Genomic DNA, 14,803 nt, shown 5'->3' with positions numbered 1-14,803 from the left:
AATAATTAATAAATCTTCAAAGTATACAGGTTTTAATTGTTTACGTTAGAACAAAAAATGTATATTTTTAAAATTTACACACATTTACTTGAATGTACTCAAAGATTGAGACATATCCTTTAATAATGGACTCAATAAACCAGAATTTTCACTAATTTTAGTCTTATTTAATTATTCTAATTAATGTTATTTGGTTATTTATTTTTTAATCAGTATAAGCAAGTCCCAAAGTGACCATATAAAGTTGATTCTATTATATTAATAGAAAGCAGTTTAAAAATTTCACTGAACATTTTGACAATGTGGATAAAAAATATTTAAGTCAAAATATAGTAAATTATTTTTGTGCCAATAGAATTATTATTTTAAAGTTTTAAAAATTCTCCAAACATATATTGTACATTCAGAAATAAAGAAATCTTTAATTTATTTTCTAAAGAAAGAAAAACAAATACAATAAACCAGTTTAAAATTCAACTTCAATTTTAATTTCTAATTTGACGTTCATATCAATAATTTAATAACAGTTTGATTCCAAAGTACCAAATAAGTTTTGGAAACATTTTGTTAATTATCCATGTTAAATTTTCCATCAATAATTCTGATGAAAATCTTTTTCATTACAAATTTTCTAGCAATGAAATAATCCCAAAACTGAACATTTATATTTACATATTTTTAACAAATAAATTAATGAAACTTATACAATTAATAAGTTATAATTTATTTGGTTTATAATCACTAAAAAGATATTTCTGTACAAATAAAATCTTTCAAATAAAAGTTGCCTTGTGAATGATTTTCAAAAAAAGACATAACTATTCAATTAAAAACAAAAACTTATGAATTCAGAAATTGATCTTCATTAAAACATTCTGGAATTATTAAAATTTAAATCCATTTGAATGTGCTATCATTTTAATATTCTTACAATGGGACAGTTTATTCATGCTGTGAAAACAACATGCAACTGAACACTCAAATTTTCAACATTCCCTTTAAGAATTTTTAAAGAAATGTCATTAAAAATAATTATTTAATTTTATCTTTTTTAAAATATATTTAGAAGTAATATGAAATATTTATTTTTTTTAAATTCATTTTAATTATGTATATCAGGAAGATAAAAGGACTTTAATAAGTAATATATGTATAGGTTGTATGTATATGTATATATATATTTTTTAAATAAATAAAAGAACTGTGAAATTATCACCCGTCTCATGATAGTCTGTATAGAAAATGGAAGTTATTTAACGTTAAACTTTCCTGTTGGTTTAAAACAAATGCAAAACATTCTTCCTGCTTCACTTTTGCTTTAATGAATTTAAGTAAGAAACTTTAACTTCCACTTTAGGATGATTTTCAAACAATGCTGCTCTGTTCTGAACTTCACCTCTTTTCACCCAATGACAATATACTTTAAAGGCACAGCCATCAATTACCTATATTAATTTAAATGGTAAATTGGAAAAGCATTAATGGAATAATTTTTAATTGTTATTAATTATTGGAAAAACATAGTCATACTTTTCTGAGCGTCTTGATCCTGTAGGGATCTGAAGAAGCAACATCCACTGAAAGTGGTTCAGGGCAGTATTTGAGTCTCTTCAAACGTACCATGGCACGAATACAGAGAGCATAAAACTAAATTATAAAAAAAATTAGTTTAAGCACTTTAAATAATTATTAAAATAAATTGGAACATAATGAAAAGCTTAATGAAATAATATTGATAATAAATTCAATTAAAATTGTAATATATTATTTTCAATGTGAACTCAGGATATGCTTTTCTTCCAATTAGAAGTTCAGACTATTTACAAAAAATTTAATTTTTGAGTAACAGAAGTACCCATAACATTGGTTTGAAGAAAAACTTCAATAAAAACAAAAATAAATAGGTAAAAACTCACAATATTAAAAACGATCAAAACGTCAGCCTTTTCTTTGAGTATCTGTGGTTGTGTTAATGGATTAATAGATAGACTCAAAAATTTAATTTTTTGTAAATTGTCTGAACTTCTAATTGGATGTAATATATTAATTATGAAATCTTTTTCTCAGTGTTACCATTCACTAATCAAATATCAAACTCAGCCTTTTTAAACACTTAATGAAACATTAAACACCTATTGCTGAGAAATGTTTATTAAATGAAAAACTAACGTTTGCAACCTAATAGAATAGGCCATCTTCAAGTGTAACTGAATTCAAACATATTTTTAAATATTTAACATTCTAACAACAGAATGTCCAAACATTTTACATTTTTTTGTGTTTTGTTTAATAAACATTTCTCAGCAATAGAAGGTGTTCAATGATTCATTAAGTGTCACCATTCACTTAAAATAATTTTATTCATAATTACAAGTTAAAGAAATAAGTATAAAAAAAATAGAGGACTATTCTAAATTTATTTTTTTTTATTTAGTTAGTTACAAAGAACATTTATCAATTAAATATAATATACAGTACATCCTTGATTTAATGGACTAATTGGGGAAAATGCGTGTCTGTTATTGGAAATGCCATTAAATCAAATGCATCTTAAAAACAGATATTAATAACAAACTTAAAATGTACTAAAATTGTATTATAAGGTGTAAGTATGACTTATTGTTATGTACATTGAATAATTTATATTCAAGGGATCATTGTTCCAACCTTTTAAAACAATTATTTGCAAATACAATAAGATTAAATTTTTTCCTATAGGACAAAGTTTTTGTCTGTTAAATTAGAGGTAAATCTATTAAATCAAGGGTTTACTTATTTTGAAAAATTGCTATAACTATGATGATTATAAAAAAATAAAACTCATACAAATTTTCCACTTACTTGAAATGTTTTCTTTGCATCAAATTTTCTACCTTGAGTAGTCTACAAAAACAAAGCATTTATATGATTAAAAAATTTAACAAAAACAAATTATAAAGTAATAATAAGAATTCACTATCTAAATAAGAATTTCTACTTTACCACAATTTTAAAGAAGTCGTGTTGTAATGCCTCAGTTGCTGTTATTCTTTGTTTAGGATCTACTATCAGAAATTTACGTATCTAGAATAGTAAAAAATAATTACATAAATATCTGATTATTAGACATAGTAACAAAAATACTAAAACTTACAAGGTCTTTTGGTGATTCTGTGATATCATCCCATTCTGGACTAAAAAATTCATATTTTCCTTCCATAATGTTTCTTAACATCACCATTTGTTTTCTATGCCAGAATGGTGGAAATCCAACTAAACTACAAAACAACAAATTCTATCAATCATAGTTATTTTAAAAATGAACAGAAATAGCTATTAATTTAAGTGATATAAAAAAAATTCTTATCAAAGATTAAACACATTAAATGAACAATTTCAAAGTGGAATTTCCCCTAAAATAAATTATCAATATTTCAAATAATGTATACTTACAGAGTAAACATGATTACACCACAGGCCCAGCTGAAAATATTGCAAATATTAATTAAAGACTGATAATTAGGTTTTTAAGCATTTGCTATATAGATATAAAAAAAAATACACACACTTACAGATCAACTTCTTTGCTGTATCCTTCTGCATTTTCATACATAGATGCACGTAATAATTCTGGTGCCAAGTAACCAGGAGTTCCACATAGTTCTAAAATCATTAAATTTTAATGTTTAGTATTATTATATTTTACATGATAGTCTGTATAGAAAATGGAAGTTATTTAACGTTAAACTTTCCTGTTGGTTTAAAACAAATGCAAAACATTCTTCCTGCTTCACTTTTGCTTTAATGAATTTAAGTAAGAAACTTTAACTTCCACTTTAGGATGATTTTCAAACAATGCTGCTCTGTTCTGAACTTCACCTCTTTTCACCCAATGACAATATACTTTAAAGGCACAGCCATCAATTACCTATATTAATTTAAATGGTAAATTGGAAAAGCATTAATGGAATAATTTTTAATTGTTATTAATTATTGGAAAAACATAGCCATACTTTTCTGAGCGTCTTGATCCTGTAGGGATCTGAAGAAGCAACATCCACTGAAAGTGGTTCAGGGCAGTATTTGAGTCTCTTCAAACGTACCATGGCACGAATACAGAGAGCATAAAACTAAATTATAAAAAAAATTAGTTTAAGCACTTTAAATAATTATTAAAATAAATTGGAACATAATGAAAAGCTTAATGAAATAATATTGATAATAAATTCAATTAAAATTGTAATATATTATTTTCAATGTGAACTCAGGATATGCTTTTCTTCCAATTAGAAGTTCAGACTATTTACAAAAAATTTAATTTTTGAGTAACAGAAGTACCCATAACATTGGTTTGAAGAAAAACTTCAATAAAAACAAAAATAAATAGGTAAAAACTCACAATATTAAAAACGATCAAAACGTCAGCCTTTTCTTTGAGTATCTGTGGTTGTGTTAATGGATTAATAGATAGACTCAAAAATTTAATTTTTTGTAAATTGTCTGAACTTCTAATTGGATGTAATATATTAATTATGAAATCTTTTTCTCAGTGTTACCATTCACTAATCAAATATCAAACTCAGCCTTTTTAAACACTTAATGAAACATTAAACACCTATTGCTGAGAAATGTTTATTAAATGAAAAACTAACGTTTGCAACCTAATAGAATAGGCCATCTTCAAGTGTAACTGAATTCAAACATATTTTTAAATATTTAACATTCTAACAACAGAATGTCCAAACATTTTACATTTTTTTGTGTTTTGTTTAATAAACATTTCTCAGCAATAGAAGGTGTTCAATGATTCATTAAGTGTCACCATTCACTTAAAATAATTTTATTCATAATTACAAGTTAAAGAAATAAGTATAAAAAAAATAGAGGACTATTCTAAATTTATTTTTTTTTATTTAGTTAGTTACAAAGAACATTTATCAATTAAATATAATATACAGTACATCCTTGATTTAATGGACTAATTGGGGAAAATGCGTGTCTGTTATTGGAAATGCCATTAAATCAAATGCATCTTAAAAACAGATATTAATAACAAACTTAAAATGTACTAAAATTGTATTATAAGGTGTAAGTATGACTTATTGTTATGTACATTGAATAATTTATATTCAAGGGATCATTGTTCCAACCTTTTAAAACAATTATTTGCAAATACAATAAGATTAAATTTTTTCCTATAGGACAAAGTTTTTGTCTGTTAAATTAGAGGTAAATCTATTAAATCAAGGGTTTACTTATTTTGAAAAATTGCTATAACTATGATGATTATAAAAAAATAAAACTCATACAAATTTTCCACTTACTTGAAATGTTTTCTTTGCATCAAATTTTCTACCTTGAGTAGTCTACAAAAACAAAGCATTTATATGATTAAAAAATTTAACAAAAACAAATTATAAAGTAATAATAAGAATTCACTATCTAAATAAGAATTTCTACTTTACCACAATTTTAAAGAAGTCGTGTTGTAATGCCTCAGTTGCTGTTATTCTTTGTTTAGGATCTACTATCAGAAATTTACGTATCTAGAATAGTAAAAAATAATTACATAAATATCTGATTATTAGACATAGTAACAAAAATACTAAAACTTACAAGGTCTTTTGGTGATTCTGTGATATCATCCCATTCTGGACTAAAAAATTCATATTTTCCTTCCATAATGTTTCTTAACATCACCATTTGTTTTCTATGCCAGAATGGTGGAAATCCAACTAAACTACAAAACAACAAATTCTATCAATCATAGTTATTTTAAAAATGAACAGAAATAGCTATTAATTTAAGTGATATAAAAAAAATTCTTATCAAAGATTAAACACATTAAATGAACAATTTCAAAGTGGAATTTCCCCTAAAATAAATTATCAATATTTCAAATAATGTATACTTACAGAGTAAACATGATTACACCACAGGCCCAGCTGAAAATATTGCAAATATTAATTAAAGACTGATAATTAGGTTTTTAAGCATTTGCTATATAGATATAAAAAAAAATACACACACTTACAGATCAACTTCTTTGCTGTATCCTTCTGCATTTTCATACATAGATGCACGTAATAATTCTGGTGCCAAGTAACCAGGAGTTCCACATAGTTCTAAAATCATTAAATTTTAATGTTTAGTATTATTATATTTTACAATTAAATTTATATCTTTTTTTAAAAATTTTAAAATACAAAACCAATTAGTCACAGAACAAATAGATTTTTCAATCTGATAAGATTTATAATAAACTCAAAGATATTAAATACAATTAAAATTAAAAGTAGAAAATTAATAGATAACAAAGTAGAAAATAGACACTATATTAAGTCATCATGGATATATTATCAGAGGAATTTAATTTTAAAGTTAAAAAAATCTTTTATTTTGAATCTAAATTCAACAACATAAACAATAACTTTCTGATAAGGATTATTATTAACATTATCACCAGAATTAAACCAAAATACCAACAGAAAAACATTATTATCTGTTTTAAAATAAAATTTTGTAAACAGCAAGATATTTTTATAGAATTAAAAGCAACATTTAATTCTGATAGAATTCTTTTGAAACTATAACAGACTAGCTGTTACCTGTGGCTTTGCCCACATGGATTTTGCAATTTGATAGAAATAACCCTCCCTCCGTATTTCAGTAAGATTCTCAATCATTAGTTGTTACTCATTTGGCAAAATTACTGATTTTTGTTTGTTTCAAACTATGGACTGCTAATGCACCTAAATTTAAGTTTCAAATATTATGGGAATGTGAGATATGATAAATCTGAGTTGAATTTTTTTTTTTTGAAACATAAATGACATTATCTGAAAATTCTTAAAGTATAAATACTTACAGAAAAATAGAGTTTCAGTTACCCCAGTACCTTTTTGTAAACCACATTTGTGGTATAGTACTGACTGTCAGGGCTAAGACTTTTTAAACCTTAATCTTCTCCTTCTCTCCCAACAAGAGAATTTCCAAAAATCCCTTCTTAGTGTGCATTCTCATTGCATACCTTACTAAAACATAGCTATAAACAAAGAATTGCATCTGAAATAGTACAGTAGAAACTGTTCTTCAGGTTAAGCCTTAAGATAACATTACAATAGAACATCAGAACAAATATTTATTTTATACACAGATGAGCATGAGAAAAAAAAAGCTGCCAAAGCATATCAAGTTCATGGCATATGCATTTTCCTCCATCTAACTTGCTGTTATTTAATAAAATTGATTTTATGATTTTTTCCCCTAAAAAAATCTTAAAATTCTACTCCAAAACCATAGTGTGTCTTAAAATCAAAGAAATACAATATACTAAATATATAATTTTTGACTAAAGCTTCTTACTATAAAAATTCTTTTTGAATTTAAAACATTAAATAATTTTTTTTATACATATTCTATCTTAAAAGCTTATTTTCAGGATACTTTAAAGACAAATACAGAAAAAGTTTATGATTAAACTGACATTACTCAGAAAATTCTAGAGTAAAATTTGAATATTTGTCAATGAAGTTTTGTATTTAAACTATTGGGAAGCCAGTTACAACAAAGTTTTAGTTCAAAATTCTACACCAGGAAAAGAAATGGCACCGTTTGGTAAGTTTTGATTATGTATAAGCTTTTAAACAAATTACAATGTCTGTCCTACATTATAAAATAAACCAGCAACACGTTGCTCAACTTTCTCAGCAACATTTAAAATTTTGCTGGTGCTATCTGTTATCATATTTTATTTTAAAAACTTTTTATATTTTTAACTATTATAAAATAGCAAAAATCTTAATTTTAAGGGTAGGGAGTTTTATAAAATATTGTAAATGCTAATAACGAGTAAAACTGTCATTAGGTCCAACCCTATTGGTGATACACATTACCCCCATTATCTTCCCACCCCCTCAACCTTTAACCACCAAAATTTAATAGCATCAATCTTCCCTAATAATTACAGAAATTTTTGACAAAAAGCACAGGAGTTATTAAGCTTCAAGCAGGGTGAACAAAATCACACTCCACACAGACATACACATCCATGCATACATGCATGCATACATACATACATACATACATACAGATAGATCCCCCAAATTATTTTGCATTTCCCAACGTTTCAAGGTGTCCTGAGTCCAAAAATGAAAAAATCTTGGGAAGGGGTCATTTTTTGACCGATCACCATACTTCTTTTTACTTACATTATAACTCTGGTGCAAGCAAGCTTAATGTAAGTACGAGGGCTGTTTGGAAAGTTTGCGGCCTTGCCTATATGCGGCACTGCGATCAATTTAATTTTTGGCGGGAATAATTCAGCCATCTTTGCTAGAGATACAATACCAATTTCCACTTGATTCGTCATAAAGTTTTGCCACAACAGCTTAGCAGATAGTCAGTGTGCACATGCTTTGTCAAAAATGGAGAAGACGGAGACTCGTGTGGTAATATAATACCTGACAAAAAAAGGGTTGACCCCATCTCAAATCAAAGCTGGCATGGATGAAGTTTTGGGAGAGTCTGCTCCTTCGTACACCACTGTGAAAAAATGGACAGCCCTTTTTAAATCTGGCAGAGAGAGTGTGGAAGATGACCCTCGCAGTGGACGGCCATCAACTGCTGTCACTGAAGAAAATATTGACAAAGTTCACGATTTGGTATTAGCAGATTGTCATTTGAAAACGCGTGAACTAGCTGAGACAACAGGCATCTCTGTCAACCGAGTGCACCAAATCCTAACCGAAAATTTGGGTATGATGAAGGTCTCAGCAAGATGGGTGCCCCGTCTGCTGACCACTGAGCAAAAACATGTTTGCACTTTGATGTCAAAGGAGTGTTTGGACTTCTACCAGAAAAACCCACAAGATTTCTTGCGTCGGTTTGTGACTACTGACGAAACGTAGATCCATTACTACACTGCTGAAACAAAAGAACAGTCGAAGCAATGGAAACACCACAGTTTGCCACCACCAAAGAAGGCAAAGACAGTTCCATCAGCGGGGAAAGTGATAGCCTCGGTTTTTTGGGATGCTAAAGGCATCATCTTTATTGACTACCTAGAAAGAGGAAAGACCATTAATGCTGTCTATTACTGTGAACTTTTGGAAAAATTGAAGAAAGAAATCGAAGAAAAAAGGCCACACTTGAAGAAAAAGGTTCTGTTCCACAACGATAATGCACCTGCACATTCCGCCAGAATCACTGAACAAAAGACAAACGAACTTTGCTTCCAATTAGTTCCACATCCACTGTACTCACCTGATTTGGCCCCCAGTGACTTCCACCTTTTTCCAAACCTAAAAAAATTCTTGACTGGAAAGAGATTCCACTCAAATGACGAAGTCATCTCTGAAGTGAACAAGTATTTCACACACCTTGACAAATCAATCTATTGTGATGGCATAAAAAAGCTAGAACATCGCTGGAATAAGTGCATTGCTAACAGAGGAGATTACATTGAAAAATAAAAAAGTTTTAACATTATTTTGTTTGTTGTTCTATTTGAGGCTGCAAACTTTCCGAACAGACCTCGTAATTATTATTATTATATAAATAATAATATTTACTTGATAATTGACAATGCATGCAAAAGTATGAGAGTGACTGCAATCCATCAAATTATTATTGCTGGAGTGTCATCCATTGGAAACTGAACTGATTATGTTTGAAAGTATATAAATACAATACACAGGCAAGAGCACTTACTGACCAAGTAATAAGTGAGGAAATTTTCTTTAACTACCAAGTTTTTTCCAACATAATAAAGAATTTGAACTGATTATAAAAAGATGTAACATGGATTAATCTCCAATTATATTTAGCCTTATCTGTGTTGATCAAATTATCTCTTAGTTGGCTTATTGAAGACTTTTTTGCTTCATACACCAATTAAGAGATAATTCCAGAAGTTTTTTTTTTTTTGCAAAAGTATGCTTTTGTTATGAGTTTGGCTGGAGAATGTTATAAGTTGAGTAGTGTATACAAAAACATGCATTACTGATGATGTGATTAGGGAATATTTCACCCAATGACATGGTGGTGGTATGTGTGTTAATCAAATATAAAATAAATAACCATATTTTAAAGAATGCTCAAATAAACTATTTTATTCTAGCTTTAGTTATTGAGTAGTTAAAAATATTGGATTAGTCTTTAAATATATATTTAAAAAATCATTATAAATCAACATACATTAAACATATGCTATACTAAAAATGCTACATACATTAATTCCTACTTTTTAAAACAAGTTTTAATACAAAATATTTAAATATTTGCATCTTTAAAATCATCTTACCAGTTAATTTTTCACTAGGACTTAGAATATGAGCAAATCCAAAATCAGTTATTTTCACATTAAAATTATCATCTAATAAGATATTTTCTGGCTGTAAGATTTCAAAAACACATTTATTTATTAATTATTATTTAAAAATTTCAAATAGTATATTTAAATTATTACCTTTAGATCTCTATGAACAATATGTTTAGAATGAATAAATTCAACTGCTTCTAGTAACTGTTTCATTACTGTCCTAATAAAGAATAATATAAAATTAAACAAAGCTTTTATACTGATGTACATGAATGATATTTCATTTACAAACTTGATACTCATGTAATGAAAAATAGTTATAAGTGTTGAATTTATAATAAAAATATAGTGGAAATAGCTTGCAATTGTATCTCAATGCATAAAAATTTTCAATTTGACTGTTTTTATATATCACTGCAGGTAGCTTTAAGTTTAGATAATTAATCATAATTTGGTACATAAAACTATTGAATGAAACTACTATGTCCACCCTTAATTAATATACACAAAGTATTATGGTAAAATGTAATTGTTTCAGTATAAAAGCAGATTTATAAAGCATAGTTTTTTTTATTCAAAACATTATATATTGTGCAAAATAATAAAAAATAACAATACATTAACTTAATGTATACTTCAATTGATTTGAAAATTATTGACTGTTTCAAAACTAAAGATGTTTGGAAGAGAAAACAGAATTCACAAAGGAGGAAAAAATGATAATTATAATCAGTGTTCTTTATCTAATAAAATTACTGCTAATATGCATATATGGTGATTACTCATTAAAAACAGATTTTGTGTGTTCAACCACTAGTACAATACACTGACTATTGATCTGTTGGTATGGCAAACTGGCATGTTGATTGAAAAATAGTCCTGATTATAATTAATACAACTATTTATAATTTTACAATATAAGTCCAAACAGTTTAAATGTTATTCAGATAGTAATAATTAAAATATTTTTGTAAAAAAACCATTAATTTAAGTTTTTTCAAAAATTTTAAGCAAATTTTAAAAGTTGTTTTAAAAAGTTTAAGAACAAACAAAATTTCATTTTATCATGTAATAATACAGTATTCTACATCTGTACTACGTAAACTGCTTTTTGTTGATAACATTGTGTTTCTACAGCAACTACATTTGAAGTAAAATTTAATGATGATTTAAGAAACATTTGAATAGAATCATTTTGACTGTTAAATTTATAAATTTTTAGTTTTAATTCAATCATATAAAAAGAAAAATTACTTTTGATGCTATGGCCAGGTTAAAATTAACAAGTTTCATTTCTTCTCCAGTCACTTGACAAGTTACATCTTTACAATAATGTGCGAGTGCCCGAACTTGATAAGCTCTTATAAATCTTTCTTTTTATAAACTTTTATGTTTGTTTTAAAATAAAACAAAATAACGATTAATTATATAAAAAAAGGAATGAACTTTTTCCCAACATTTAATAAAACTATGGAAGGATATGACTGTATCTTTTCCCAGATTCACTTTCTTTCAGAGGTGACACAGCTTCAAAATTTAACTATTGGACAATTGTAGCTCCAAACTGTAGCAAAAAAACTCCAACTAAGGCCATGGAAAAACCCAGGAGAGACGCTCTGATAAAAAGGAGGGGTCGATGAGTCGAAAAGAGTCATCTAGTTGTTATTATTGAACTATGTGTATGTGACAGCTGCTCCTCATTGCTGCCACTGATTCTAGCCGATATCACCACCACTCCAGAGCATCTATCTACGTTCATCAAAAGAACCCATTGATCCTGAGGAAAGTGATTCCCTCAATCTAGGAAGCTCTGAATTTCAAGCTCTACAAACTTTTAAGGTATTTATCCTCACACAAACTTAATGTGAACTCTCTCTCTCTGCCAGGGTCATAGTAGTTACGCTGTATATCCAAATATTAGCATTTGCTAAGTTTATGTATAATGATATATATGTCTTGCTATAATTTTGATTAATAAACAGGTAATTTTGTTATATGATAACTTGTAAAGTGCACTTCTTTAGCCCAATCAGTCTCCATCCTGAGTCCAACTGTCCACAGACGTGACTGCTCATGCATAAAAGGCAAATGTAACTGTCTCTGTGTCTACCCAGAAGGCACAGTAGTGTCAGTCCTGGCGAATTAGTCATTGCAGTCTTTGCCAACACGATGTTGCCCCTTCAGTCCTGTGGTGCTGAAGCATAGAGGGGCACTTCGTGCATTGTCACAAATGCAAACATGCTACATACAGTAAAATCTCTGGTTATCAAACCTCTTCATATTGTGCAACCTCTATCATATAAATATTTTGGTTTCAGATTAACTCTATAATACAACATAAGTGCCTTTCTAATTTGCAACTCCTTATTTTGGAGTCCTCCTTATACTATTCAAATATTCACTCTGAATTTTGAAATTGCCTTTTTTCCATCTTTTATATCTTAAAAAAAAAAAAAAAAAGCATTATGTATCAATGCCAAAATATGTTTTACATATTTTGGCATTGATACATAATGCCAAAATTTTTATCAGAAAATAAGCAATTCATGAAACACACTAAGCACCTGCTTACATTTTGCAAAGCTGTCAATGAAGAAATGTTCCTTTGTGTTGATATATCTTCCCAGGAGTTGTGTGAGAGGTTGTTTGAAAGCCTTTGATGTCTTAGAATGGTTACAAAACACAATGTTTAGGTTTTGCATGTGTTAGTGGAAAAAACAAAGTGGATTGAATGTCAAAAATGTATTGCACTGAAATCATTAAGAAACAAGAACCTAAATTTCATATTTTGATCTAAAAATGACTAAATTAAAACTTTCATTTGGTGCAAAAATCCACAATATCTCAAACTTTGGAGGCAATAATAAGGATTTTAGTATCAATAACTTGAAAACTGAAAATTAAAACTGTAATAACTAGGGTTTCCAATCCTTTTCCATCATCAGTTGATGATGGAAAAAGACAGACAGATGTGACAAAGTCATTTGGTATATCACCTGCAGTACACTTCAATTTTGAAGAAATGCACAGAAATAAAATTTAAGCACAACTTCATCCTAATCAGAAACAATATTGCAAAATAAAAATGTACAACTTGTGTTTGTCAGTTTAAGGAGGTCCAGAGCTAAAAATATTCCAGCTTCAGGACAGATCTTGCAAATAGCATTTTAATAAATATTTGCAAAATATACATTAAAAAATTCAAGATAAGATACTTTAAAAAAATACAATATTGAAGACTATATACAAGACAATTTTTTTGAAGTCTTCTGAACATTCATTTACAAACAGTATAAGCAAATTTTGCAAATATCTGATGTCAGAACTTTTAAACAATTTGTCTAAGCAAAGGCAGAGAAAAGACTATAGAAAAAAAAAGTCAACTCTGCTTAATTGTGTTCCAGTGATTGTGAATGGACATTCAGAAGACTTCAAAAAATTTTTGTGCATTTACTCCTTCAGTATTTTTTTTTAATATTTGCAACTTTTTCATTGTGAATGATTTATTTTTCAATAGAGTTTACATAATCAAAGCATTAAAAAATTTTAATTGTACAGTACAACACAAACTCCATTAAAACAGAGTTGAGATTTTGTTTTGTGTATCTGTGGAGTTCTGCTATATTTTTTTCTATAGATTTTCTTAAATATCCCATTAACTTTTCTATATATCAAAATAGCAAAAATTTGTTCCCTTCCATTTTAATGTATTTTATCTTTGGCTATCAAGTATGTCAGCTATTTAAAAAATAATATATTTAAATTTAAAAAATGTTTCTGATATTATTTCCTTACCATACACAACAACACACAACCAATAACCAGCATGAAAAACACTTAAAAACAGCAAACATTTTCGATGCCCCTCCTGGGCTCTTCCTCAGGCTTAATTTGTTTCTTCCGTTGGACGGGGTTCTTTAATTTAAAGGTTTTTCAAATTTGGAATGTAGCCTTTGACGTTTTTAACTTTTTTCATGCCGGTTATTGGTTGTGCGTTGTTGTGTATGTTGAATTTATACAACCCGGTGTAGTGAGAAAGTGCATTATTTTCTTACTATTTTTCAAGCTATTTCCTTCTATACTTATACACTTTTAATTATCTTTCATTTTAAGTACAAATTCAATAAATTTTAGCTTGCTTGGAAAACTTCCAGAACAGCTAGCTAATATTCCAGAAGCTTTATAATTAAAAAAAATAATCTGAATTTATTTAAAGTTTTTGAAACTGAGATAGTAAATAATTTTAAATATATGATTTCAGTTTATAAAAAGTTTAATTCTGTGAAATATTACATGTAGATAATAAAACAATTTAATGTTTTTTTGATATCATGTGCTACCACACATCCTTATATTGTTTAATGCATGAATCAAGATAATTTAGTAATAAATTACTTTAAAATAAAAAATATATATAAAAGTCAGACAGATGTGACAAAGTCATTTGGTATATCACTCGTGCATTGTCACAAATGCAAACATGCTACATACAGTAAAATCTCT

At 27.7% G+C, this 14,803-nt stretch overlaps 2 protein-coding genes across 2 annotated transcripts in view; both read right to left on the bottom strand.

Moving 5' to 3' along the window:
* Nucleotides 1-1,302: 1,302 nt before the first annotated feature.
* On the bottom strand, nucleotides 1,303-3,652 carry LOC111622314 (phosphorylase b kinase gamma catalytic chain, skeletal muscle/heart isoform-like). The gene is made up of 7 exons (XM_023364668.1): nucleotides 3,552-3,652; nucleotides 3,433-3,462; nucleotides 3,134-3,257; nucleotides 2,983-3,063; nucleotides 2,842-2,883; nucleotides 1,531-1,647; nucleotides 1,303-1,445 (listed from the first exon to the last, which is right to left on the bottom strand). The coding sequence occupies exons 1-7, from the start codon at nucleotides 3,650-3,652 to the stop codon at nucleotides 1,308-1,310; spliced, it is 633 nt and encodes a 210-aa protein (XP_023220436.1). The 3' UTR covers nucleotides 1,303-1,307.
* Nucleotides 3,653-3,764: 112 nt separating this feature from the next.
* The window catches only part of LOC111622331 (phosphorylase b kinase gamma catalytic chain, liver/testis isoform-like), a 33,958-nt gene continuing 22,919 nt past the window's right edge, over nucleotides 3,765-14,803 (bottom strand). The window contains exons 7-15 of the mRNA XM_023364692.1: nucleotides 10,448-10,559; nucleotides 10,283-10,373; nucleotides 6,014-6,104; nucleotides 5,895-5,924; nucleotides 5,596-5,719; nucleotides 5,445-5,525; nucleotides 5,304-5,345; nucleotides 3,993-4,109; nucleotides 3,765-3,907 (exon numbers count right to left, since the gene is read on the bottom strand). Of these exons, the coding sequence (XP_023220460.1) occupies nucleotides 3,770-3,907; nucleotides 3,993-4,109; nucleotides 5,304-5,345; nucleotides 5,445-5,525; nucleotides 5,596-5,719; nucleotides 5,895-5,924; nucleotides 6,014-6,104; nucleotides 10,283-10,373; nucleotides 10,448-10,559 (826 nt within the window). The 3' untranslated portion in view covers nucleotides 3,765-3,769. The remainder of the gene's footprint in view (nucleotides 3,908-3,992; nucleotides 4,110-5,303; nucleotides 5,346-5,444; nucleotides 5,526-5,595; nucleotides 5,720-5,894; nucleotides 5,925-6,013; nucleotides 6,105-10,282; nucleotides 10,374-10,447; nucleotides 10,560-14,803) is intronic.

Source organism: Centruroides sculpturatus, unplaced genomic scaffold (assembly GCF_000671375.1).
Source record: "Centruroides sculpturatus isolate CEXI.00-Female unplaced genomic scaffold, Cexi_2.0 scaffold276, whole genome shotgun sequence".
In the NCBI taxonomy this organism is placed as follows: Eukaryota; Metazoa; Arthropoda; class Arachnida; order Scorpiones; family Buthidae; genus Centruroides; species Centruroides sculpturatus.
Note: the sequence above shows the minus strand (reverse complement) of the source record. Positions and strands in the feature narration are given on the sequence as shown.